This window comes from Eucyclogobius newberryi, unplaced genomic scaffold, assembly GCF_026437365.1.
Source record: "Eucyclogobius newberryi isolate DKJ021-1_F unplaced genomic scaffold, fEucNew1.0.hap1 SCAF_21, whole genome shotgun sequence".
Lineage (NCBI taxonomy): Eukaryota > Metazoa > Chordata > Actinopteri > Gobiiformes > Gobiidae > Eucyclogobius > Eucyclogobius newberryi.
This window is the reverse complement of record NW_027315846.1, coordinates 26,676,871-26,702,032: the sequence shown is the minus strand read 5'-3', so window position 1 is coordinate 26,702,032 and position 25,162 is coordinate 26,676,871. Positions and strand designations below refer to the sequence as shown.

The window sequence follows — 25,162 nt, the reverse complement described above, 5'->3', positions numbered from 1 at the left end:
AGGTTGTAAAGAGCAAACATTATCTCAATGATACTGTGCCCGTTTCATGAAACAGACTGTATTGCTATATGGGAAGTTGTTCTTAAAGGCTTGTCATTTATAGCATTCTTTCATGGGTTTTCTAATAACTAAAGCATCTATTTATGAATAGAAGTTCAGCGATGCTTTCAGTGTTGGAATTATCCAGCGTAATAAACACGTAACAAACACTCTTTTAAGCTAACGGAGCACAAGTTGGTTCGACACATCAGATCGGCTCGGATTGATAAGAAAACAGCCGCTTTCACTTCACTTAGTTTTTATTCACAGCCAGCATACAGTCCAGAAGCTCACTCTGAATCATTTTGGACGTGCCTTTGTACACAGACTCTCCGTTCAAGTACAGCGCAGTTTCTAGGGATGACACAAAACTGACCTGTCCCCGCAAAATCCCTGGGTTCAACATCGTCCAGTTGTGTGGCAATGCCTTTCCCAATAAAGACAGTCCAAATGCATTCTTGAAGAAATGCATTCACAAGAATGCTTTTTTCAAGAATATTATTTTCTCAGACAGGTGTGTCATGTCCCGGCATCAATTTCACACCAAGCCTGATCTGTAGATGCAGTTTTAAAACACCCAGTTGTTTCTCATAGTGACGCAAGTAATTGCTTTTCTACCAGGCTCATGGGCGATTTTCAAACAAACCTCACAGACCGACCCCAGTTTGTGAGAGCCCAGGACTGTGTGTCTGACACTCGGACCTGCAGTGTGGGGGACCTGCAGTGTGGGGGGCCTGCAGTGTGGGGGACCTGCAGTGTAGGGGCGCCCCAGGGCACCGTCCTCGCGCCCTTTCTCTTCACCCTCTACACTGCAGACCTCAGTCTAACCCTAACCCACTGCAGGTGGGTTAGGGCAGGTCCCCCACACTGCAGGCCCCCCACACTGCAGGTCCGAGTGTCAGACACACAGTCCCGGGCTCTCACAAACTGGGGTCGGTCTGAGTTCATCCAGGATCCACTCTGCCAGGTCATACTCCACACCAGCTGTCTCCAGCTTGTCCCTCAGGAGCTGATGGTGTTGAAGGCGCTGGAGAGATCGTAGAACAGGATCTTCACAGAGCTACCAGGCTTCTCCAGGTGAGAGAGAGAGCGGTGCAGCAGGGAGATGACGGTAAAAAAATCTCAAATTACAAAAAAATACAAACTCATAATTTCGAAAATTCTCATTATTTCGAGATAGATATGTTTTTTTTTTTCTGAATACAATGAGCTTCCGTATTCAGCAACAATTTTACACACCTCAATTTAATTGGTCCTGAGACTGTCTCAGGTGATGTTGCTTAGCTATTTATGTTGTTTGGTTACGGCTAAGATTAAAATATCTTGCAGAGCATCTACCATGATACAGCTGCAATGTATGCTCTGTAGTATTTTTATATAATAATATTTAATATTTTAATATTTAGACTGTGGAAACAACAATGAATGAGCTCCTCAAAGTTCAGTAGTCAGTATTTTATTATCATGTGTATACAAAATGTATAGAAAACAGACCAAAAGAATGCAATATTCCATACTGTATTGTGATGACAGCAGGAGTGTTTAAATGAGGACTTCTCCCTAACTCTTTTGCCCGGAGGATGACACCACTTCATCATCTGTGGAATAATCCTTTTTAAGCTTTAATGAAGACAGACTGAGTATGGAGGATTGGTCTATCATGCATGAATAAAACATTAACATGTATGTTCTTAATGAAGAAACAACATTATAGCAGGGGTGAAATGAATTAACATGTGTCTTCCATTTGTAAAGGTATTTGGAAAAAGCAAAAGATGAACAAAAACTGTTATTTGCTGATGTTTATTTTTGTGAAAAAGGCACTCACTACATTAAGGTGAATTCATAACATTTTCAACAAGTAATTAGACTGTTAGTTTGTTGTAACGAGAACAGGTTAATGCCATTGACTCAGGAGACACAACAGATCAAAGTGTCCCATAGAAAAACATGCATTTGAGTCCAGAACAACTGTGCACAAGTGATAATGCTTTGATGTGGCTCTAGATCCACCAAATACAACCAACTGCTATTAATGAGATGAAACTTTTAACACGATACGTAAGATTCACCATTTACACATTTGAAACATGAAAACCCACAGTGGTCTACAGGGTGCAAAAGTGTGCATTGTACCCTCATTTCAAGGTTCTTTCCCCCTCATCTGATGCAACTTAAATAATTAAATCAAATGAAAACTCAGATTCACCTCCAGTCAGTTTAGTTTGGACTTGTGGCTGAAATGTATTATTTTCAAGTTTTTTTCTCAATAACTAATTAACTAACTAATAGCTAAGTTAAATGCCAAACTGTTGAACCTTACAGGCAAGGCAATAACATTTCCATAAGAGAAGCAAGTGGTGGACCTTCCACCAGAGTGCACCTTTAAAGGACACATTATTGTGCATTGCTTGTATTGTTATTGGCCTTTAAACTTGCTCTTGTACCTTAGCGTTGGCATCTCATGTTATAGAACTTAAATGTATGTATTTACTGAAAACCACACATGACTTTCTTTCAGCCAGGTGTCAGGATTTGGTGTTACTAATGAATTTACTGGAGCAGAGGGACTTATCATGGGGAAATAAACAAAAGTAAGCTTGCCCCGACATGCTAATTTAAGCACACAGGTGATTTGAGGCAGAAATGTTCAGTACGGTGGCGCTGATTTGTGGACTTAAAATCAGCACAAGACCTCGGTAATTCTGCCTTTGACGTCACAAAACGGGAAATTTGGAACAGTTCAAAGTAGGGTTGTAGCATCGCTAGGGATGTCACAATTATTGGGAGGAAAAATATCCTCGATTATTCACAATTATTGAGACTGACCAAACAACTTTCCACATGTATTCCTCAAGTTTGTGACCAGCTTTACAAAATTAAACTTTTTGACGGACAAAATAAAAAAAAACTGTGACAAAAAAACCCAATTCTGAAATGTCACGGTGGTCAACAGTAAATCTGGAAAAATGTTTAAGCAAACTGCTGTAAAGATGAAGAAACACTTGTTTATGCAGTAAAGAAGCGGAATAGGATGAGCATCATCATATGAAAAGAATAACAAATGCCATAAATGTAATTAGATTACAGTTGTGATATCTACCTGTTATTATTTATAATAACAACTAAAAGACTACATTTATTATTGTGCCATTTTTTTAATCACCAAAGTGGGAACAATAACATTAAATGTTTCATTATTTTAAGAATCGTGATCGAATCGAATTGTTTGTGCTGAATCATGAATGAAAAAAAATATATATTAATTTCTGAATCGTTGCACCAGAGGGCAAGAACTTACAATTCCAACTATGTTTTTGATGAGAGAACAACATTAGAACATGGCTAAAGTTAAAAAAAGTAATTGTTTTCATAATATGTGTCCTTTTAGTCCAAATTGAAAGAATGGGTCAAATGCAAGATGGATCTTTCAACAAGGACAATGTTAAATTTGCTCCAAACTCAAACATTGAATATTAATAAAATAAATACAGTCACTTGGATTTGAATTCCGTATTATTGCATTAGTCATTCACTCCTTGGTCACTTAATTAGCCAAAGCTGCCCTGGCACTGTCGAGGTTGGTGATGTGTCTTGACCAAGGACACAATGGCAGTCAGCGCTGGTCAAAGCTGTGATCAAACTGTCAACCTTCATGTTTGAGGGGTAATGATAAGCTGATCTTCACTTCACATGCCAGTTTTGGTTGGTTCATGGCCACTTCATCTTTTGATATTTCATCCAAATCCTACATATTCTTTATCTTTAAAGTATTTTCTACAGAGGTTGAGTAGCTCAGGTGAATGGTCTATATGCTAACTTCTTGACTCCTTGGAGATGTTAAAGGTGGAATGGACGATTTTTTTCAGCAAATTTTTTATCATATTTCCTCGTGGCGTGGATAAATCATTAGTCCTGCCACGTATCAATCATAAAACGCACCTATCGCTCACCTGCAGCCGCGTGCGGTTCGTCCCCACGTTTCCGCGTGCCTAAGCGCATGGATCTATCCTAATATAGTTCCCTCAGTTTACGGGGCAAAATGAAGACGGAGAAAGACAGTTCGAGCTGACGCAGAAGTGGACAGAAATCTACGGGAGACGAGAGATGCGATGCGATCCATCGCGCTAATAAACAAACGCACGTGTGTGTTGTATCGGTCCGCACGGGGGAGTGCGCATGCGCACTTCCGCCTGCGTTCTCAAATCGCCGAAAAATCGTCCATTGCGCCTTTAAGGCTTTTTGAGCAATAGACCATTCCAGGAGTCATGTGTTTAGAACAGCTGGTACTAAACATTCTATCCTAGTCATTTTAATGACTAAACTGTAACTTAGAATTTTGTAGACATCACAGGCAGACACATAGTAATATGTTTGTTACATTTACCAACAAGAATTAAAAGAAAAAGAGCTTGGAAAAATGTGCCAAACGTCAATGAGAAATATTAGCAAAAATAAGACTTTAATAAAACAGTCGTGGAACAACCCAGTCACTATTGGAATATGTATCACACTATACAGAATACTTAAAAAATAATGAAGAACTATTTAGCATCCTGTGATGTCACAATCCAACTTCCGGCGATACTTCCTTAAAATGTCATTGTCAAACTGTTGTGGCCCGTGACATTTGGGGGCACTATGTCCAGCACAATGTCAGATTAAAAAAAAAGTATGACGTGGTTGTTAGCAGCTAATTTGCAAATTGCCAATTGCTACATTAATAAAGTTAACAAAAGTGAGAGTCCTACATGTGGTAATGTTTTGTAACGAGTTGCTCACGCGGGGTCGAGGGTATGTCAGTCGCCAGAACAGCCCTGGTTTTTCATATTTTGTGATGTTTGGAAGCTAAAGCTAACCCTCCCATTGGAAATACTTTGGTGGAGCGACTGTATGGAACTGTACCAGCCTTTACAATATGGGTGTTCTGCTTAAAAACACTGAAAAAGGATATAAAATCAGCCATAATTAAAAAAAAAAAAACATTCTACATAAACATTTCCATGGAGTCAAGCAGGTGGCAGACCATCCACCAGAGAAGTTACAGTGTATCTTCAAAGAAAAACAAGCTCGACAGTTACAGAATGGAAGCGTCACATTCATCAATAACAATTCAATGACATTATTTGAAAGTTTTTAAAAATGAACATATTCATACTATTGTAACAATCTTATGGCCTAGATACAATATTTGGAAGATTCCAGAGTTTTGTCCTTTTGGATTAGTTGCCCTTGAATTGAAGCTCTGATAGCCATGCAACACGTTTCAAAGTCCAGCGTGGTATCGAGTTGTCCCTAAGGCTATGTTTACACTCGTGTAGGAGTACAAGTCTTTTGGGTAAGAGCTCATATTTACTATTGATCGGAGCGAAACCCAACCTCCACGTCTCCATGCATAAGAAGTTCTTCGCTACTCTAAAAATAACATGTGCACAAAGAAACGGTGAGGAGGAGATCGATAAGTCTCTCCAAGATGGATGAGCTTGGATGGAGCTCTCCCGATAACCAAAGCTAATTGGAAAAATACCATTCAACAGTCCCAGTAACAAGACGTCCCATAGGAGGCATGGGACGAGAGACAGGAGGACACCACTGGCACTTTTAGAGGCGGCCTGCCCACAAGCCTTCATGAGGTATTTCAGCTTCAGCCTTCCATGGTCAGTCCTGGCCACATGTACCTGGATATTTTTATGAACACGTATAATTGTAGGCTTTCTTGTTTTTTTTCCTTACATCCACAAATACAATACAAATATCAACCTATGACAAAATCTGTCATCTGCCATAAAAGTGCTTTTAATCTGACAAAACCACCCGGATTTGTCCTATTTTGTGATATTCTGAGGTCAATCCCAGTTTCTTTATTAAAATCACATTATGTTCCACTTTTGCTGGAATTCTGGAATTTGGAATGTTTTTGGTTACACAATTTGAAATGGTCTATAGCCACGACCTACTGCGTTGTCCGTGTCTCAATATTCAAATCCAACATTTGGACACCCTTGGGTTCTTTTGATGGCTCATCTGCAGTCGCTAATTTTCTTCCTGCACTGTGATCTGATCTCTAATCTCTATATATAAAACCTTGTACATGTAGCCAGGACCTCCATTTCATCATTTTTGGCAACACATTTCCTCCCCACTCTTTGGCATGGCGTCTGCATTTCCTGGAAGCATTTCAAACTCCATATTTCTTGATTCTCCTCCAAGAACATCCAGCCTTTCTGTTTCTGAGCTGCAGAATCTCTTGGTCTGTCACATGCTGTAATTCCTCAACTAGTCATTGGTGCGCTCTTTGGGTAAGAATCCATTCAACTTACTGCGCTCCGTCACAAAGATATTTGTCAGGCTGGTGTTGCCTTGTTTCCTCTTTCCCGTCTCCTTCATCGCCTCCTCATCCTGCTTGCCCTCTTCTCCCTCCCCCCCCATGGCACTAGTGTGGTTTATGCACTCACTCGCCCGCCTCATATTGTCCGTAACGTTCCTCCGTAGCTCTCGGTTCTTGCGCCTTCCCATCTTACCCAAGGAACCAAATTTCAAGTTGAACAAGTTCTCCTCCGACGCAGAAGCCGCCTGTTGCGACTGCTCGGCCCCTTGATTCTCGTAGGCGCCCTTTTGCCTGAGGTTGTTGAGCTTTGCGTCGATGCTATCTTGGGAGGAGGTCTTGAAGCGCCCGGCGTCCAGGCTGGCGAACATGGCGCGTTTCTCCGGCGACAGCATGTCCAGGGAGTGTGCACGTTGCTCCAGGCCCAGCTGCCGTCGCTCCATGCTACGGATGGTGGCAGCACGCTGCAGTTTGTCGTGGACCTCCACACTGAGGCGCCGGCGGGTCTCGCGGAACTCTGCGCGGACGTTGGCTTTCCACTCGGCGGCATGGGCTTTGAACTCGCCGACCTGCAATAGAAGTTTAACATAGGACTAGATTTGATCTGCACTTTTAAAGGATAAAACACTTTCTCTTTTTTGGGGGTTTTCTGGTAGTTCTTTACTACCAGTAACTGTGATTTTGCACAAAAAAAAAACAAAACCTGGAATCAACTGTTCTAATCGTTTTTGGTATAACATAGAATAGATAGGGTGCACGGTGGCAAAGGCGGTTAGCGCTCTTGCCTCCCAAGAAGGAGATTATGGGTTCGATTCCTGGACCAGACCAACATGACATGATCTCTCTGGGTGGAGTCTGCAGGTCCTCCCTGTGTTACCGTGGGTTCTCCGGCTCCTCCCACCGTCTAAAGACATGTATGTGTTAGGCAAAATTGGTGACTCTAAATTGGCCCTAGTGAATGAATGTGAGAGTGAATGGTTGTCTGTAATGTCTATGTCTCTGTGTTGGCCCTGCGACACGTTGGTCACTGTCCAGGGCGCCTAAGGCCCAAAGTCACTGGGATAGGCTCCAGTCACCTGCGACCCCGAAAGGGAACAAGCGGTAGAAAATGGATGGATGGATAAAATATCTAATCTAAATTCCATTTCCCACTCTTTATGGATAAGATCAGCATCTGAACATTGACATGGGTTCAAGCTTATAACTATGGATTTTATGATATAATTGCAGAAACAAATAAAACATAAAAGATTAGATACTCCATACTATCAGTTCCAATTTATGTAACACAAAGCTTGAAAATATCCACCATGTTCTAAGTCTAGATAGGTTAACACATTCCTATGTGCACATGCATACAGAGAGTGAGCAGAGAGAAGCGGCTGCAGCTGCTGCCTCTGTGTCAATGTTGAAGTCTAGCTTCAGAGTACAGCTCAACGAACAGGTTAGCTGAATGTGTTTGTCTTCACCATCTCTGTGGGCTGGTCGGGTGATGCAAGACTTTTTGAACGTGTAGAATCAGTGCCAGTCTAAGCCAGTCTTCATTCTGATGTATAATCGATGTGTGATAGACATTTAGTGTCATTCTAGTTCAAAATGTATCAACATGAGCATTTTTTTTGGGTATTTTCACAAAGAGAAAATGGCAGAAAAAAAGTACACGCTTGCAGTCTGTTGTGGGCATGAAGGTTTAATTGTAGGCTACACTTAAATAAAAGTGTTTTAACTGTTTGTTGCAAGACTTTTCTCTCGTTCTTCAATGAAAGTGCTAGGTAGTCAACTCCGAAGGGACGGAAGAGGTGGTGTAGTACAAATTAATGTGTATATTTTTGATGCAATCAATAGACACCATTCTCTTTTACAGCTTTTTCTTTTATGAAGTGAGTTTAGATAAGGCTAGTTAGTGACACATTTAGTTTTAAGGTTGCATTCACACTTTATCACAACTAAATTGGAACAAAACGTGGACTTGATCAGGACTGAACCAGGACTCAAATTGAAACATAATGATAAGGACTCACTGTTTTCCTAAATTTAACCATAACTCTTCATCACTTTATTCATCACTGTTTAAACTTCATATCACTTTAACAAATCAAAGCACACCGTCCCGCCTACTTCCAGCGTCTTTGGGTCACTGAAAAGCGCTATATAAATAAAAGTTATTATTATTATTATTATTACTATGCAGCCCCAACATTTTTCAAAACTGCTTCTGGAGTTCTTGGACTTGAAGTGTAACTCAGAGACCTAGAATTTAAATCTTACTTTCACTCCAACATGTGGAAGGATGGCCACAGTAGTTAACGTGGAAAGCGTGGGCGAGTTGGAGCTGGCTGGCATTTTATTTACGGCCAGTCTCATGTAATAATCTAATAATGTAGTAATGTAGTATTGTAGTACTACATTACTACATCAGGTTAGGGTTCCGTGCTAACCCTAACCCTAACCCTCACTTGTAGTGATGTAGTAATGTAGTATTGTTCACCCACCTCCTCTTTGGTCTTCTTGGACAGCACCCTGAGCCAGTCTCCAATCATACTGAGCACCGCTGCGAAGTACGCTAGCCCCACCATGATCCAGAACCACACCAGGGGCTTGTACCAGTCCCGGTACTCGATGAGTTGGTCCCCTCCTGAACAAGAGAAAAAAATCCTGCTTTAGACATATATCTGGAGGGATGACAGTGACAACTTTACAGGAGAGGCAAAAAGGATGAGATAAAATGTTTGTAATAACATTATTGAAAACAAAAAGTTACACAAACCATTCTTTTAGCACCAACGTTTCAAGAACAATTCTGTAGAAGTTACATAACTTAGGTTAAGTTTTCTACTTAAATTGAAGGGAGAGGCAACAATGGTAGGTACAATATCTTACTTGAGTTGTTCCTATTATGAGTAAGTCTACAAGTGATAAGCAATATGCAAGACAATGAAAACATTTACCACTTCTTTGTCTTTCTATTTTAATTAACTGTTCTCTACTTGACTTCTCTGCCCAACTCCAAAGAAATAACTTCTGAACTATGCAATTTTAAATGAATTGGTTGTCAATGAGCTGTCACTGAACAGCCAGAAAAATATAAATGAATCCAGTTGTAACATGTCAGTGCTAAATGTTGACTATAGATTTACACTGTTTCATGGATGCTTGCCTTCAACCAGCTAGCAGCTCATCTAATGTAAGAAGTGTCATAACTGTCTAAACCATGGTGTCCATTGCACAATTTTTTCAAATTATTACTGATGCCACCCTGCAAAACGTGAGGAATTAAAAGTTGTAAGACAGCACTAATTCACACTGGTTCACACAATGAGTCGTGGCTACAACCAAACTTTCTGAGCAAATATCAGGCTCAAGGCTCCGTGAGGTGAATTCCACTGTTGCACCAGTTAGCTGAGGCTAACGCTACTTGCTACAACTGCATTTGTAAAAGTTGGCAAATGAAAAAGAAATGAGGAGATAACGTCTTGTTTACGTTTCAACTCTTGTGCGTACTCTTTGCGTAGCAATAGGCTTTACTGCTGCTCACATGTTTGTATTTACTGCTGTTCACATGTCTGTTTACTTCTGGTCACATGGTTGTGTTTACTGCTGTTCACATGTCTGTTTACTTCTGGTCGCATGGTTGTGTTTACTGCCGATCAAATGTTTTCTTTTTAAATTCTAGTCACATTTTTGTGTTCACTTTTGCCACATGTTTGACAGAGTGATTGTTGTTGCAATGAGAGGAGGACTCAAGATTTCAAAACATCAGACACTCTTGAAATAAATTGCAGCTCGTCCCATATTTTTGATCCACGACATTTACCCCACAATTAATAATCGTACACCACAGACGGACAAATATGTGCAGTGGACACCTGGCTTAACATCTCATCTAACTAATCTAACTAATGTTAAAGTTGAATGGGTTCGATGGACTCACCTGCCACGTAGTCCCCGATGCCCACGGTGGTAAGGGTGATGACCACAAAGTAGATGGATTCCAGTGTGCTCCAGCCCTCGATGTGCTTGAATATGACTGCGGGGATGGTCACGAACACCAGGCAGCCGGCCAGGATGAACAGGATGGTGGCTGTGACGCGGATCTTCGTTTGGCTGATCTGACGGTGCTTTTGCTGAGAGCAGAAATAGTCGGTCAAGTTAATGAAAGCAGCATTCTGGAAAAAACAACAACCTTATGTGTTTGATGAGTCACTACACAATCTGATTATTGATCTTGGGAAGGTTCTAGGGAGGCATAATTCTGAAATGCATGGGGATGTCTGAAATGTTCCGCAGTATGGCATTGAACTTGTCTATTTTGGATTTATTGTGTTTCCAGCGTTACCATTAGTTTAGTTAATCTTCACATGTTATACCTTATTCCACCATGGTCAAAGACTCTTTTTTCACTATAAAATGCTTTCTTCACACCTCTTTCACAAATAAGGCTTATATAAGGCTTCATGGCAGTGGCTTTTAGAATATGTCATAATATTTGTACTTGTTTTGCACTATTTAAGTTATAGTTTTGTCCTCATGTCTTAGGAAAATCTCTTTCCATATTAGAGTTTTTTTGCCTTGGCAGAGCCTTCACAGTCAGTGTTTAAGTTGATTTTAGTGGTACAAGTTAGCCACAATCTCGATCTGGTTCCCCTTGTAACTGATAGGAAAATATTCCAAATTTCATATCATATTCATGTAAATCACAATATTTCACCAATTATTTGATATGACCCAACCCTAATCACCACTGCACAGATCTGACCTGTAACATGATATGGTGGCGTCACGTGCTTTACCCTGTTTAATGGCATACTGTGGATCCTTCAACACAAAACAATTACTGTTCTATTGGATTTCCTTCTCATGTCTGTTTTATTGTGTTTAAGAATCATAAAATTGTCTCCTCACTCCAAACTCCTGTCACCGATCGATTAACCAATCAGCGTTTTGAACCCTCTTTTATCCAATCACCTTCTTACAATTCTTCTTTCAGTATTATCTACGACTCTTTTCCTACCCCATATCCACCGCGGCAGCAGAACCATCAGCACCCTCAGCCTCACCTTCCCCTCTCTCTATCATACGCTGCACCTGTAGGAAACGTACCTTGAAAATCTTCTCCACTCTGAGGATGCTCTTGACAAAGATGGTGCCCAACTGGTCTCCGATGCCCGCCAGCAGGCAGCCGAACAGGGGGATCCCGAAGATGGCGTACAGGATGCAGAAGATCTTCCCCCTCTCTGTGCTGGGTGCTATGTTTCCAAAACCTGTCACCACATTGGACATATACAAACTCACACTTTAGAAAAGGAGGAGGACAAAAGCAAAAATGGAATCAGGCAGTAATGCACATACTTTAAGGGTGGTGTACCTGCTATTTGCTGTCTGGACTAGTTCATTTTAAACTGTTTGCAATGGTCCAAATGTATTCCTCTCTTTCCTACTCCCTTCCAAGCATCCTAATTATTCATTGAGTTTATAAGTGCTTTCAGAGGCCAGAGCAGAGTTTTACCCAGGCAACTGCTGTTGTAATTCTGGCTATTACCAAAATAAATGTAATTGAATAACCGCGATGGGAAACTAATTTATAAGCTAACTGCGCACTTATAATAAGATTCAGATGCATTATAATTAGATGCAGAATACGCGGTAAGAAACAATTAACCTGCTCACGGCTCACTCTAACACTCTGAATTGAGTTCTACACATGAAGAGTTTGTGCACAAAATTCATTCTTCCAAGTGTCAGTGTGAAACTATGGTATATGAATGACCAGAAATTTTAAGTACTGAATAAGAATACTGGTAGCTGTAACAGTTAAAAATATCTACTCTTACTCTAGTCATCCTCTAGTCATAATATGAATAAATATAATATAATAATGTCATAAATGAGTTGGAGCCTTATAGTTTCTACTGATAGAGTCTATTTGCTATTCTTGAAATGTGCGTTGCAACAGTGGAATTTCCGCATCGCAGGAAATGACATGTGATAACTTGCACCCACTGTATGTGCATTAGCTTGACATCACATAAATCCTCCCCGATGGCTTCAGAGTGTCACAGTAGTTCATTATCAACACTGTATAATTACTTTCTTATGCAATGGAGTCAATCAAAACAGGCTTATATAACAAACAGTGCCCCGTGTGGCAGAGGCTGGAGGTAAATCAGGTTCCTGGGAGGCAGTAATTACAGCACCTTTAGAGAAAATGGCATTACGGGTAATTAAAGCCTGGCACTGACAACAGCTTTACTTTTAGAGTTTTTTCATCTTGTGTTTACTTCATATCTGAGGCACAGATTACCGGTATTAAAAATAATCATATGTGTTGTTGATGATGACAAATGGATGTGTAAAATTATTTTTCAGGAGAAATGTGTGGACTTTAAAATGCACAGAGAGTTTGTTCTCTAAGTTGGACTTGTTATACTGTGCTCCCTGTTACTCATCCCTGACAGAATCTTCTGGACGTGGAGCATCTTGCGTCTCTCAGTACAGCCTGTTAGGAGGAGTCAGGAGGAGTGGAACAGAGTAAGAAAGCACTGATCAGGCATTCTGGACCACATCATGCACAATCTGCGGATCATGTTTTCATGTTTTCTAGAGTACCATGCAGCTATAGGTTGGCGATAGATTTGAATATTGCGGGACTTCCGGGATGATGGTGGCTTAGTGTGGACGTTCTTGTCTCGCTGCAGTTGTCCCCGCGGAAATAATATATTTTACTTACAAGTTCACCTGTGGAGACCGGACAGTTTCATGTGGGGGGAGATATGAAGAGACACTTATTTTGTGAACGTGTCTAAGAAAAACAAGAAGGGTGCCACAGAGAATCAGGCTAGCAGTGCTGCACCTAAGCAGCTGCAAGCTCTGCTCCGGCGCTAGACTCTGCACACTTGGGCGGGAATTGCGCTGCTTCTGCACCGGCCGCTAAGCGTCCAGGCCCCAGCTCAAGCTCCGCTGTTGCTCTGGCCATGATCGCTCCAGCTCCAGATCTGATTCTTCTGCAGAGGAGATTCGGAGCGGGACAGAACCAGTGATTATGGCGGACTAACAGGAGATTACTGACAAGATTATAAAGACAGAGGACGCAAAGTTAGACGCTACCCTGGCGGAAATGCGTGATTTGAGATCCAAGAGTAGCGAGCTGGTCACTCGGGCTGCGACGGCCGAGGAGGAGGTCTCTGACCTGAGGGACACTGTCTCTAATTTACAAACCAAAGTGGTAGAATTGACAAACCAGGTGTATGTGTTGACAGACAAACTGGGCAACCTTTAGAACCGAGAAAGCAGATGTAATTGGAGACTTGCCTGTATTAAAGAGGACACTGAGGATAAGGATGTGGTCAAGTATATGGAGACCTGGATCCCCGAATATCTCAATCCTCGAATAAAAGATGTGAAAATAAAGATTGACCGTGCGCATTGCTCTCTGGCCCACAAGCCCACCCCAAACTTGTGTCCAAGACCTATTAAACACAAGTTAAACCACTTCAGTGAAAAAATCATCCAACCCTGTATGTATTTTTTTATTTTCTATTAGTCACCCACATATAGAGCTGGGTTTCGATTCAAATTTCAAGAATCGATTCGATTCCGATTTTTACGTTTCAAAATCGTTTTTTTCCGATTTCTCAGATCCCATCCAATTCGCTCCGATTTCGATCTGATTTCCGTTTCGATCCAATTTCGACTTGATCCGGGGGTTAATGTTATTAAAAATGAAAAATGTATTTGAACCGTTTCCTTCACTTCATGACTGTGTAGAGACTCAACATATTAAAACTAGTATTATATCAATATTAAACAGCAAATCTTACAAGTATTGGTAGTTACTGATGGCTGGAAGGGTCAATCTACCTTCAAGAAAGATAATCCAGGAGTCCTGAATTATCTTTCTTGAAGGTAGATTGAAGTTCACTGAGGAAATGTAGAAAATAATTTTAATTTAAAAAAAAAAAAAAAAAAAAAAAAGATCTTTGGACGTATGAATCGATAATCGGTCATTAATATGCAAATCGATTAAAAATCGGAAAATCGATTATTTCAACCCAGCTCTACCCACATAGTAGTTGATTTTTTACCTTTCATGCAAACCTTTTTATAGCTTATTAAATTCGATAATAATAATATTAAAGAATCAGTATTTAATATAGTAAACAGTGTCAGAATCCATTTTCTTCACATACTGTAGGTAGGTGTGTCTCCTGACAGTGCAGTACTTAACACGACCTTCGGGAAGTATCTGTGTCAAACCCCTCGCTTGCACACTGCTATAGTAAGTAAACATCAATTGTCATAAAGTTTGTGATTGTCACCTATAGTCGTGATGACCGTTCCGGCAAAGAAGAAGCCCCCGTCCAGGTCCCAGTAGCTGGAGAAATGTGAGGCGTTCCCCAGAGGACTCACCCCGGCGTTCATGGCATCGATGGCATGCTGTGGACAGAAAGAGAGCAAGTGGAATAAGCTTTCAAGTCATATTTTATTTTTTTCTATTTTATTTGTATCAGTTTTTTCCAAATTTAAACATATAGAACACAAGACATAAAAAAATGACACAAAGAGCAAAATAAAGCTAAGACATGGCAACAGTCAACTAAAACAAAAACCACGGCACAATAACTGAGTCCCATCTTGTCCAAAGTCCAAATGTCAATTTTCAAATGAAGTCAAAATGTGTTTTTTTTTCCTTCATTTTGTGAACGTGAGTTATAAAGTGGGTCCAGTCATTGATTGTCGGTGCAGTTTGTGTCATTTTTTTAATGACCATTCCTGCTGCCAGGAGTATGCTCCAAAGGTATCCATTCATCATGTTCATGGCTGGGGTTTTGAGGCCCAAATATATTAAATGAGATGGTGGTGTCAAAGACTGTCTGTGGCGATTAACTGATGTCAGTCCAATATTTTTGAGCAACAGGACAGTCCCCAAAAATCTGGTAATGGTGGGCCCCACAATTTCCAACTACAGTTTCTCCAGCAGTTGGAAATTCCTTTTTCAAGTCATACTTAAACTAAAAGTATTTAGCCGGAATTTATCCCTTTTACTGTTCTATGGACCCTCGAGGTGAGAAACTGTTCCCCAAAACCTCAATATTTCTGGCTCTGCTTAGGTCAGTCCCATGAAATTTCCAACAGTATCATGGATCGAGTCAAATCTTAAAATGCCACCATGCTCAGTTCAATAGCTTAGGTAAGGGTAAGTTTTTTGTACTTTTAAAATCAACTTCTACTCATAGATGTGAACAGTTTATATATATTATTCATAATTGTTAAATTATAAGGCCATTTTGCCTTAAAAGTATACCCTGAGTAAACATAAAAAAGAAAAAAGATATTTTCAAAATGAAGAGTGAAGTGGAAAACTTGAGCTACATTAAAGCCGTAATAGACGTTATTTTGGCCCAAATCTGAGTCTCATTTCCTCGTGGTGTGGACTGCCGATTAGTCCTGCCACGTATCAATCATAGAATGCACCTACCGCTCACCTGCAGCCTCATTTTGGCTCGTCCCCAGGAGCAGCATGTTTCCGCATGTCTAAGCGCATTGATCTATCATAATATAGTTCCCTCAGTGTACGGGACAAAATTAAGACAGAGAAAGACTGTTCGAGCTGACGCAGAAGAGACGGAAGACGGAGACGGAGACGCGCTAAAAAACAATTGCACGTTTGGCCGCAAGGTTTTCTCTGCATCCGCATGGGTTGAGTGCGCACTTCCATTTGAGTTCTCAAATCGGCGAAAAATCTTCCATTATACCTTTAATAAAAGCCTATTATATGTCAATGACTAATGATGAAAAAAGCTGCATTACTTTGTTTGGAATGTATTTGTTCACAAAACAACACATCTCAACTGTGTGAACACATAAATCAAAAGAGAAGTGCACCTTTAAGAGCAACATCTCCCTCTAAATGGCCATCACAAAGTTCTCTGCACTGTAATGGAGCAAAGGATCATGGTCTATGTCCCTTCCCTCTGATTTTTAGACAGATTGTGATTTGATAAATGGAAAGATATATATTGTGCCAATTGATTTTGTAAAATCAAAAGAAGGTTGATGTTTCACCCATCAGACTGAAGACAGGAAGAGATAGCAGCCTGAGACATATTTGTATTGAACCTGCCATAATTTTCCACCATCAATATTACTTATGTAATGCTACTATTGTTTGGGAGACAAACAGCTTTAGTTGCTCGATTACATTTTTGCACATTCTTACAAATTCAAAATGATTATTTCATTCAACGTCTTACATTTACATTTAACCCCTTGAAGAGGAATTATTGGGAGAACATGGCCTTTAGGTGCCCCCCTCTTATGTAACCACGCTGAGGTAACAGAGGAGTGGATCAATGCAAGTGTCACAGGAGAAGGAGACAGACAGGAGAGGGAGGCATGCTGGGAGATGTCCTGATAACAGACAGAGCTGTAGATAAGATTCAGACGGGTGCCATTACACCTCGGTAACAGCAGGAGGACGAGGAGAGGTCAGGAGTAAATACACTACTCCACTGGGGGATTTGTGCAGAGAACACCCGCATTATCGTTTTTTTACTCAAAGAAGATGTCAAATGTAACTGGGAAAACACTCTTGGTTACTATATAGTACAAAATTCACTTTTTCTCTCTTTTATCCCTGTTCTAACATTGTTCCCTCATCAAAAACATACCTGGAGTAGCATTTAGCGTCATTCACACTAGTTTGATGACTCCTGGTTAGAAAGTCCTCTCCCTCCGAGCCTCAAAAACACTCTGGGCTGTATTCTGCCCACAAACTTAGCGTTAAGGAGCCTTTTCCAGGGGGCTATTCTGCTACCTTCCCAAACTTAACAAGAGGCTGTACTTGGAGTGGGATGGTGCCAGTCCATATATGGTGATAGTGTTTGATCCAATGACAACTATGACATTCAAAAGCAACACCTGTGTGGGAGAAGTTTTCATCAACATGAATTGATTTTAAATTATTTAATTTGTTCCCAAATTGGAAACATAAAGTAAATAAATCAATTACATTAAATATTGAAATGCAGCCTCAGAGCATTGTTTATTTATTTAATTCACCTTTATTTGTTTAAGTGCAAAGCAGAGAGCTCGCTTTCATCACCAGGCTGCCCAGACTAAAACCCAGATTAAACCAAGACTAAACCAGGTCCAGAATCTGGAGGTGCTGAGCACAGAATGCGCCACAGTCCGCGTACGCTTAAACTCGACTGTCTGAAGGTGCAGATCTCATGCTGTCGGTCTGGGACAAGGATTTTGAGTGAATGTGATGTGATTTCCTCTCTAAGCAGAGCACGGTCCAGTCTGGCCCAGACCACCCCGTAACAGGTCCAAAAAGTTTGTTTCAATTCGGGCAATCATACTTCAACAGAAACACTGCAGCTGAACTTCTCTAGTGATCCCCAACAACTGTTTCCATGGTGTTGCTATGGACAATACTATCACAGACAGCTCAGTTGAGAGTTTGTGGAGAGTGGAGTTTAGTAAGTTTAGTAATAATGCTTCATGTTTTATTACAATCAGTCACATATTGAAATTTCCCCATGTGGGACAATAAAGGAATATCTTATCTTATCTTATCTTATATTCAAAGAGAAGCGAGCAAAACAAGGAAGTGAATTTAGACGCTACAAATGGAATGACAGGAGCGGAACGCAGACGTACGACGTGGTCAGCATTTTATAACCCGTTTCAACCTGTGCCGCAATGAAATGAGACCTTCTTTGAACCTGCGGGTCTCAGTATGTTACTGTGAAAGGCAATATTAGACAACTACTTATTCCACCAGTGAGCACCATTCACTACAGTATCCACAATGCAGACGTCTGAGCTGTGAGCTTTTCAGTACTTAGTTATAAACAGTAAACATATTTTATAATGACTTATTCAAAAAAGTATAATGATAAAATTAATCCAAAAAAAGACTATTGCAATTGTCAGGATATTGCTTTGGTGATACAACATGAAGCGTGGGTAATAGTCAAATCTAAACTATTTTAAAATAAATGCATGCATAATGCAAAATAAAGACTTCACTAGAAAAAATAATAATAATTTGACAAAGTGTTTATATAGAAGGTATATTGTTGAGTTGTTGTCATGACCAGTCCAATGGCAGAGGGAAAGAAACTGAACTAGAGGTTCTGGTCCGGATGGACCATAGCCTCCTGCCTGAGAGGAGTGGCCTCCTGCCTGAGAGGAGTGGCCTCCTGCCTGAGAGGAGTGGCCTCCTGCCTGAGGGGATTGGCTCAAATAGTTGGTGTCCAGGGTGAGAAGGGTCGGCTGTAATCCAGAGGTCCTGCAGAGATGGAAGTCTGCAGCCGATCATCTCCTCAGCATTATCAAAACATGACTATGACTATTTGAAAGGTCAACTAACATTTTTTCTGTTGAAGCCCTAATTATATCCCCATGCAGACTAGAACGCCCCACCAGGGGTTACAGAGTGCACCTTTAAAACAAGGATAATGCATTGGTCTTATACATTGATAGTGTAAATATATATAATCACTCAGATTCATATGTAAGAAATGTGCATGAAATTAAGTGCCTTGCCCAAAGACACAGCAACAAATCTGTACATAGATTTGTAATATGTCATGTATATAATTATGATATTTTGTCATCACAACAAAAAACGAAATGTGTCATTTTCTATTATGAACAAGTTTGTCAATCTGTCATTTAGAACTGTATTTATAATGCATAGAGAATATTCAAGAAATGAAAACTTGTGAACATATGTGTGTGTGATCAGCAATAATTCATGAGAAAGTCCCTAAGTCATTCTTGAGTACATGAGTCAAAGTATGAATGGAGTCAATATAATCCTCATAAATCATCTTAATGATATCTCTTTCTTTCTCTGCCTCCTCTGCTCTGGACTCCATCATATTCATGCTCATATTCTACATTTAAAGCATCTTATTCCCCACTGCGTCTCATCTCTCGCTCCATTATGCACCAATAGAAAGTACATTTCTGTGTGTGTGTCTAATGTAGTCACACATTCACCCCATGTAAGTAAGAACATGTTATTAAGATTGGTCCATGGATCTACAATAAGACCTGGATAAGACACTTCATGGGCAGTGTGACTAGTGGCCACTCTGTGGAACTGGAGCTGTCGGGCTCAGAGAGAATTCTCCCATAGACGCGATGTATATGAATCAAAGTACTGGTATTTGGCTGACAGGGACTGGCCAGTGTACTGACTTCTGGGCTGTAAACCGCTGCGCTGTTGTCCCCTCACGCTGTCGGTCCCGTCCCCTCACACTGACGGCCCCGTCCCCTCGGATGGCCCCTTCCCCTCTGACGGCCCCGTCCCCTCACGCTGACGGCTGCCGGCCCCGTCCCCTCTGACGGCCCCGTCCCTTCACGCTGACGGCCCCGTCCTCTCACGCTGTCGGCCCCGTCCCCTCTGACGGCCCCGTCCTCTCACGCTGACGGCCTCGTCCTCTCACGCTGTCGGCCCCGTCCCCTCTGACGGCCCCGTCCTCTCACGCTGACGGCCCCGTCCTCTCACGCTGTCTGCCCCGTCCCCTCTGACGGTCCCGTCCCCTCATGCTGTCAGCCCGACTATGGACAGCAGCAGACTTTTTTTTTTGCACCAAACGGCTACAAAACACTGCTGAATCCTAGTGTGTCACAGATTAAGAAAAAAAATCAGAGAATGAAGAAAATTAATTGGAGTTATTGTGTCTGGTCGGCAGAGAATAACAGGATCATGTTCCTTTTGTCTTCTTTTGTTTGATCATAAAGTAGGTTTCTTTTTAAAAACAATAGGTTTAGTAAATAGATTTACCTTGTCGACATTCCTGAAGATGGCTTGCAGATAGCAGTCAAAACAAGTTAAATACATCTCAAAACATATCGTCTTTAAAAAGAAATAATGGTGTATAATAATGGCATATAATAATGGTGTATAATAATGGCGTATAATAATGGCGTATAAAGATACTCCTTTATTTAAAGTTATATTTGGATTGATTCCTGCATGTTTGAGTTGATCTTGTTTTGTTCGGAAACTGAGGCTCGAGTGATGAAGACTCTGAGTGACACATGAAGAGTTCTAAAATGTCATTTAAACACAAAAATTAAACATTTAAACTTGTAAATAAACATTTGCTGCTTGTTATGGTGTAGTGTCACTATGGAGTACAGCAGTTTTGAACAGGAAGTCAATGGACCTATTTCTGTTACCAAGCCGTTACAGATCAATTTAGCTATTTACCATGAACAAAATGTAAAATGATAAATATTATCAATATACAAGTTATAGTTCAATAAACATATCTGAAAAAGTGTGTAAAGTCTCTTTTAACACAAAATTGTATCAAATCAAAAATTGTGGTTGATGATAATGAGTATTCAATTTATTGTCATATTGTCCGGACGTGGACTTTCTCCATATTTGGTCAAATCACATCAGAGCTGCTCCAGAACGTGCATCTGTCTCTGCTTTATCAATAATGTACCAGCAGCTCCTGTGATACACATCTGAGAGGGACGAGCACACACAAGCCCCTCTCACCTGCAGACCACTGTAGAAGCACAAATTACATGCAACTGATCCATCTTAACCTGCTTTATATACATATTTATTGAAATGCCTTGGTGATATCGCCCATCCTTTCTTTGAAGATATGTTGTTCCATATAAATCTATGAATACAGGGTGAATAAATGAAAAATTAGTACATATTTAGGTGCAGAATGGACAATGTTGTTTGGGGGTAAAGCGATAGATACATCAAATCTGAAGAGGCTCTCGGTGAAGGCAGTGGGAAAAGGTCATGAGAACATTTGAATCTGATTGGTCAAAGCATCACAACAACAAGAACAAGCTGAGAAATCAAAGTGTTGTTTCCAATCCAGAAAAGTACAGACACACAAATGTGCATGATTTTTAACCTGGAAATCTACCCTGCCTTTGTTTTGCTGCTGGACTTGTTTTGGGACATTACAGTCCTATTGTAATCTGTCCTCCTTCAAGCACCCAATTTGCATTTGACTGGGTTGATATCTCGCTTGACCAATGATGAGGTTAAAACTTCTGAGGGCGGGAATAATTCAGCTCAGACCAGTATAATTATTCGACTGAAAATACATCTTTAAAAACCCTGTCCAGATGTCTTCCTTTGAAACGTTTGTACCATGGAGCTGTCTGTTATGTTCAAATCAAATAAAACTTAGATGTAAACTATTCTCTGAGCCTCTCTTCTGAATCTTCTGCTTCGTCCGACCTTGTACGGTCTCTCACTTCTCCATACCCTCACATGCAGTCTTGATTACAGTAAAATGTTCTCCACAGATTTTAGCGCACTCAGCTCTGTGTGTGTGGAATACCCAAGCAGCAATGAAGCCCCTCTAACCTAATTCTGGAGTCAAGGGGAGGCTAAAAATAGTCATGCAGTGTTTCTGAATATTTAATGTGTTGGAGGAGCTATTTTTGGCATTGCTTTGGAGTTCAGAAATGGGTAAGCAAGCTAGAGGCAGTTTGGACCAGAAAGGAGGTTGGAGGGTCACCACATGAGGGCAATGATCCTAACCAACCTCAGATTATTTGTTAAAATGTGGGAATTAGAAGTCTACAATCAAATATCAAAGCATGACATACAGGTAAAGGGTTGGATTTGGCTCTTAAGTTCCTGATAAACATCTGCCATCTGCTTATCTCCGTGCACATACTATTGCTTTTCTTGAAAAATTCAACATGTCTGTTTTGAGGTCACCGTGGTCTTATGGCTCGTACACTGGGTCGTTATAAGCTCCATTTTAACATAATATTTTAGGGATTTTATCCATTTACGAAGTGCAGCTTTAAGTGCTGCTCCGTGGTTGAGTGGTTAAGGAGATGGCACACATGCCAGGCTCCATATGCAGTGTTTGAATCGTGAGTTTGAATCCTGACTCTTGACAGCTGTTCTCTTCCCTTAAAAAAATGTGTAACTTACACTTAAGTGTAGCTTGTGGTATTCAAGGGACAAAAGTTAAGGACTATTGGATTGTGTACATTTTGTTGTTGTTGCTAGGAGCTAGTTATGAACCTCTGACATGCTATAGACTTTTTACACCAAATGTGGCAGAAAATTTTTCAGAGGAAATACTTTAAAGGAATCGCACATCTCATCACCAACTGAAACAGAGCAGTGTAAGAGTGAGGCTTTCCTTTTGTTAGACCTTACCTAGGAGTAAATAACATCATAGGCAATTGATTGATTGATTGATTGATTGATTGATCTTGCATTATATTCAATGGCACCTGGCTAGCTCGGTGTTAGCGTCATTACTTCTTGGCCAGTTTTATTTGGGTTTTTGCAAAGTCGCACTAAAATTGATGAATCCTGACAGATCAGGCAGTGGACAGTGAGTTGCAGGTGGTCACTGACAACATGATAAAGACTTAAAAGGTAGGTGTTTGTGTCTCAGTGCTAACAGTAATGCTATTTTTGAGGCACAATAAAATAATGGTAGAAACTGAAATAGTCAACATTACTTACACGCTAAAACAATCAGATAGTTTTTACATTCAATTCATTTTTCCATTGGTTGTTTATTTTCTGTTTTAAGTTTTAATACAAGTTAAGATTAGCTTTGCCTCAGTTTACAGTTTACACATACAGTATAATGTAATATGCATTTTACTGTTGAACTACGCTGACTGCATTTGACCATACTTTATTAGCACTTGTTGTCCTAGTGCTGTCATAATAAATGAGATTTTAAACTTGATTTATATTAAAACTAAGGAATAAGCTTAATACTACCAATTTTGATAACACAATTAAAAATGCCAACGTGTTTTAGACAATAGAATGAATGAACATAAGTTTCATTAATACTACTATGTGGTCTGAATGAGTATCTAATTTTGATGATTTTGTCTTTATTTTGTACTATTTAAAAAGTAGTACAAACCAGCTCCAACTAAGTCTCACTACATGAAGAGAAATATGAAAATATACGGGTGACTATTTGTAATTATCCCCATTCATTTTAAAGTGTATTCTTACAAGATTTTACAAGAACAATGGGAAGTGTCTACTCGCCCATAATTTGGAGTAACATCCATCACATGCTGTTTAATGTGTTTCTACAAAGCCATTTTTACTAATTGAAAATAAATCTGATTTGAATCTATTAAATCTGCTTGACTGCAACTTGTCCCATTAGAACGCAGCGCCATCGCTCATTATTTCTGCTATGTCTTCTTAATGCCACCGCTGGCTCCCCTCGTGTGGATGTTTACCCTCTCTTTCCGGGAGTCTTCCTCCGCAGCAGGCTCCACAGCAGGGGCCCGGACACTCTCCTTCACCCTTCACCCCTCTAATCTCCAGGGTGCAGGCGTGCCAGCGCTCCCCTCTGCAGAACCATCAGTCTAACAGTGACACCTTGAAGCGTCACCATTGACTTGTACTGAACTATTAAAAGTACTATTTCAGCAGATAGTGAGACAAGGTTGTACCAAAGCAAACTTTTGAAGATAGATACAATACTGTAGATTGGATTGTCTTTTCATTTTGCACTTACGCTTCTGCACTTACATAATTTTGTTTGAAAAGAAGAATGGGTGCAAGAACTATGGACATCCCAACTGACAAAATGTGTTTCTTTGCAATTTTTTTATTTTATTTTTTTGCCTCATTCTTTTATATTTATCTTTTGTTTTGATCAAATTAACTTTATATTGCAAAAAAGTATTTTCTCTTTTGTTTCTCCAACTGTGCAGTGCTAAGCTAGCTTGTTTGATAACAGCAGGAGGAGATAAATGACACTTCAACTCACCCAGCAACAATTAATTTCCTCAACACATGGACGCAAACATTTTAAGTTTTAACTCAACTGTGTATAATCCCAAAGTCTGTATCAGTGATAAATGTAGCTGCAGTTTACCTACTGTTTTATATATCAGGCACGGACTGAATATTTAGCAGTTGTAGACTTTTATATTTGTTATTAGACTGTATCAGCTCCTAAAGAGATAGTTTGAGCTCTTACAGCATAAAGTGTTATTTACCATTGAATTTTCTATTTAATTTGGCTTCTCACTGCTGAAAGAAGTTTTGTTCATGTTCTTAAAATTGATGATTCCGTAATAATGGGTGGCAAGGGTCTATGTAACTTTATGGGTGTTTTACTCAAAATGTCATATTTGTCATATCATCTCATGTCAAAGGTAATTTCAACTGACGTTAACCACATCTTTGGAGTTGAATAAGGGAAACTATTGGAGGCTATTGTGAAAAATGATTTGATTTGTTGTTTATTTCTGCTGAACGTGAAGATGCTGACTTTGTGCCAGTTTTAGTTACACGTAAATAGGCCCAGTAATTACGGACATTTGAACCATAAACAGTGAATTTTACCTGAGAATTCTGACCCGTACAACACAAACACACATTTTCCTAACTTTGTGTGGAGCACTTGAAAGCAGCAACAGTAACCCGATGCGACGAGATACATAATTAAAGCTCAGTTAGACGGCTGGAAGGTCACTTTCAGAATGGCCTCTGTTATAATGATTTCACACATGAGCAACACGACAAGGCAAGTGGTAACTCACACCTGATTTTTGTATGAAACAGTCTGGGCAGTAAAGGAAACTAGGGCACTTCTCTGCACAGTCAACACACACAAAGGTGCTTTTTGATATTATGTGTAGGGCTGTAGATCTTTAGTCATTTAGTCAATTAATCGACCAATAGTGCCTTGGTCGACATAAATCTTTAGTGATCGACTGATCATTTTGAGGGAGTTTTAAAATATTTATATTCACAACAGTAGAAAGGAGAAGATGTGG

The 25,162-nt window shown here is 40.2% G+C and overlaps 1 protein-coding gene across 1 annotated transcript in view; it reads right to left on the bottom strand.

Annotated features, from left to right (window-relative positions):
• Nucleotides 1–6,048: 6,048 nt before the first annotated feature.
• kcnk10b (potassium channel, subfamily K, member 10b) overlaps nucleotides 6,049–25,162 on the bottom strand; it is a 43,892-nt gene continuing 24,778 nt past the window's right edge. The window contains exons 3-7 of the mRNA XM_072457682.1: nucleotides 14,680–14,797; nucleotides 11,465–11,625; nucleotides 10,296–10,488; nucleotides 8,857–8,999; nucleotides 6,049–6,933 (exon numbers count right to left, since the gene is read on the bottom strand). Of these exons, the coding sequence (XP_072313783.1) occupies nucleotides 6,316–6,933; nucleotides 8,857–8,999; nucleotides 10,296–10,488; nucleotides 11,465–11,625; nucleotides 14,680–14,797 (1,233 nt within the window). The 3' untranslated portion in view covers nucleotides 6,049–6,315. The remainder of the gene's footprint in view (nucleotides 6,934–8,856; nucleotides 9,000–10,295; nucleotides 10,489–11,464; nucleotides 11,626–14,679; nucleotides 14,798–25,162) is intronic.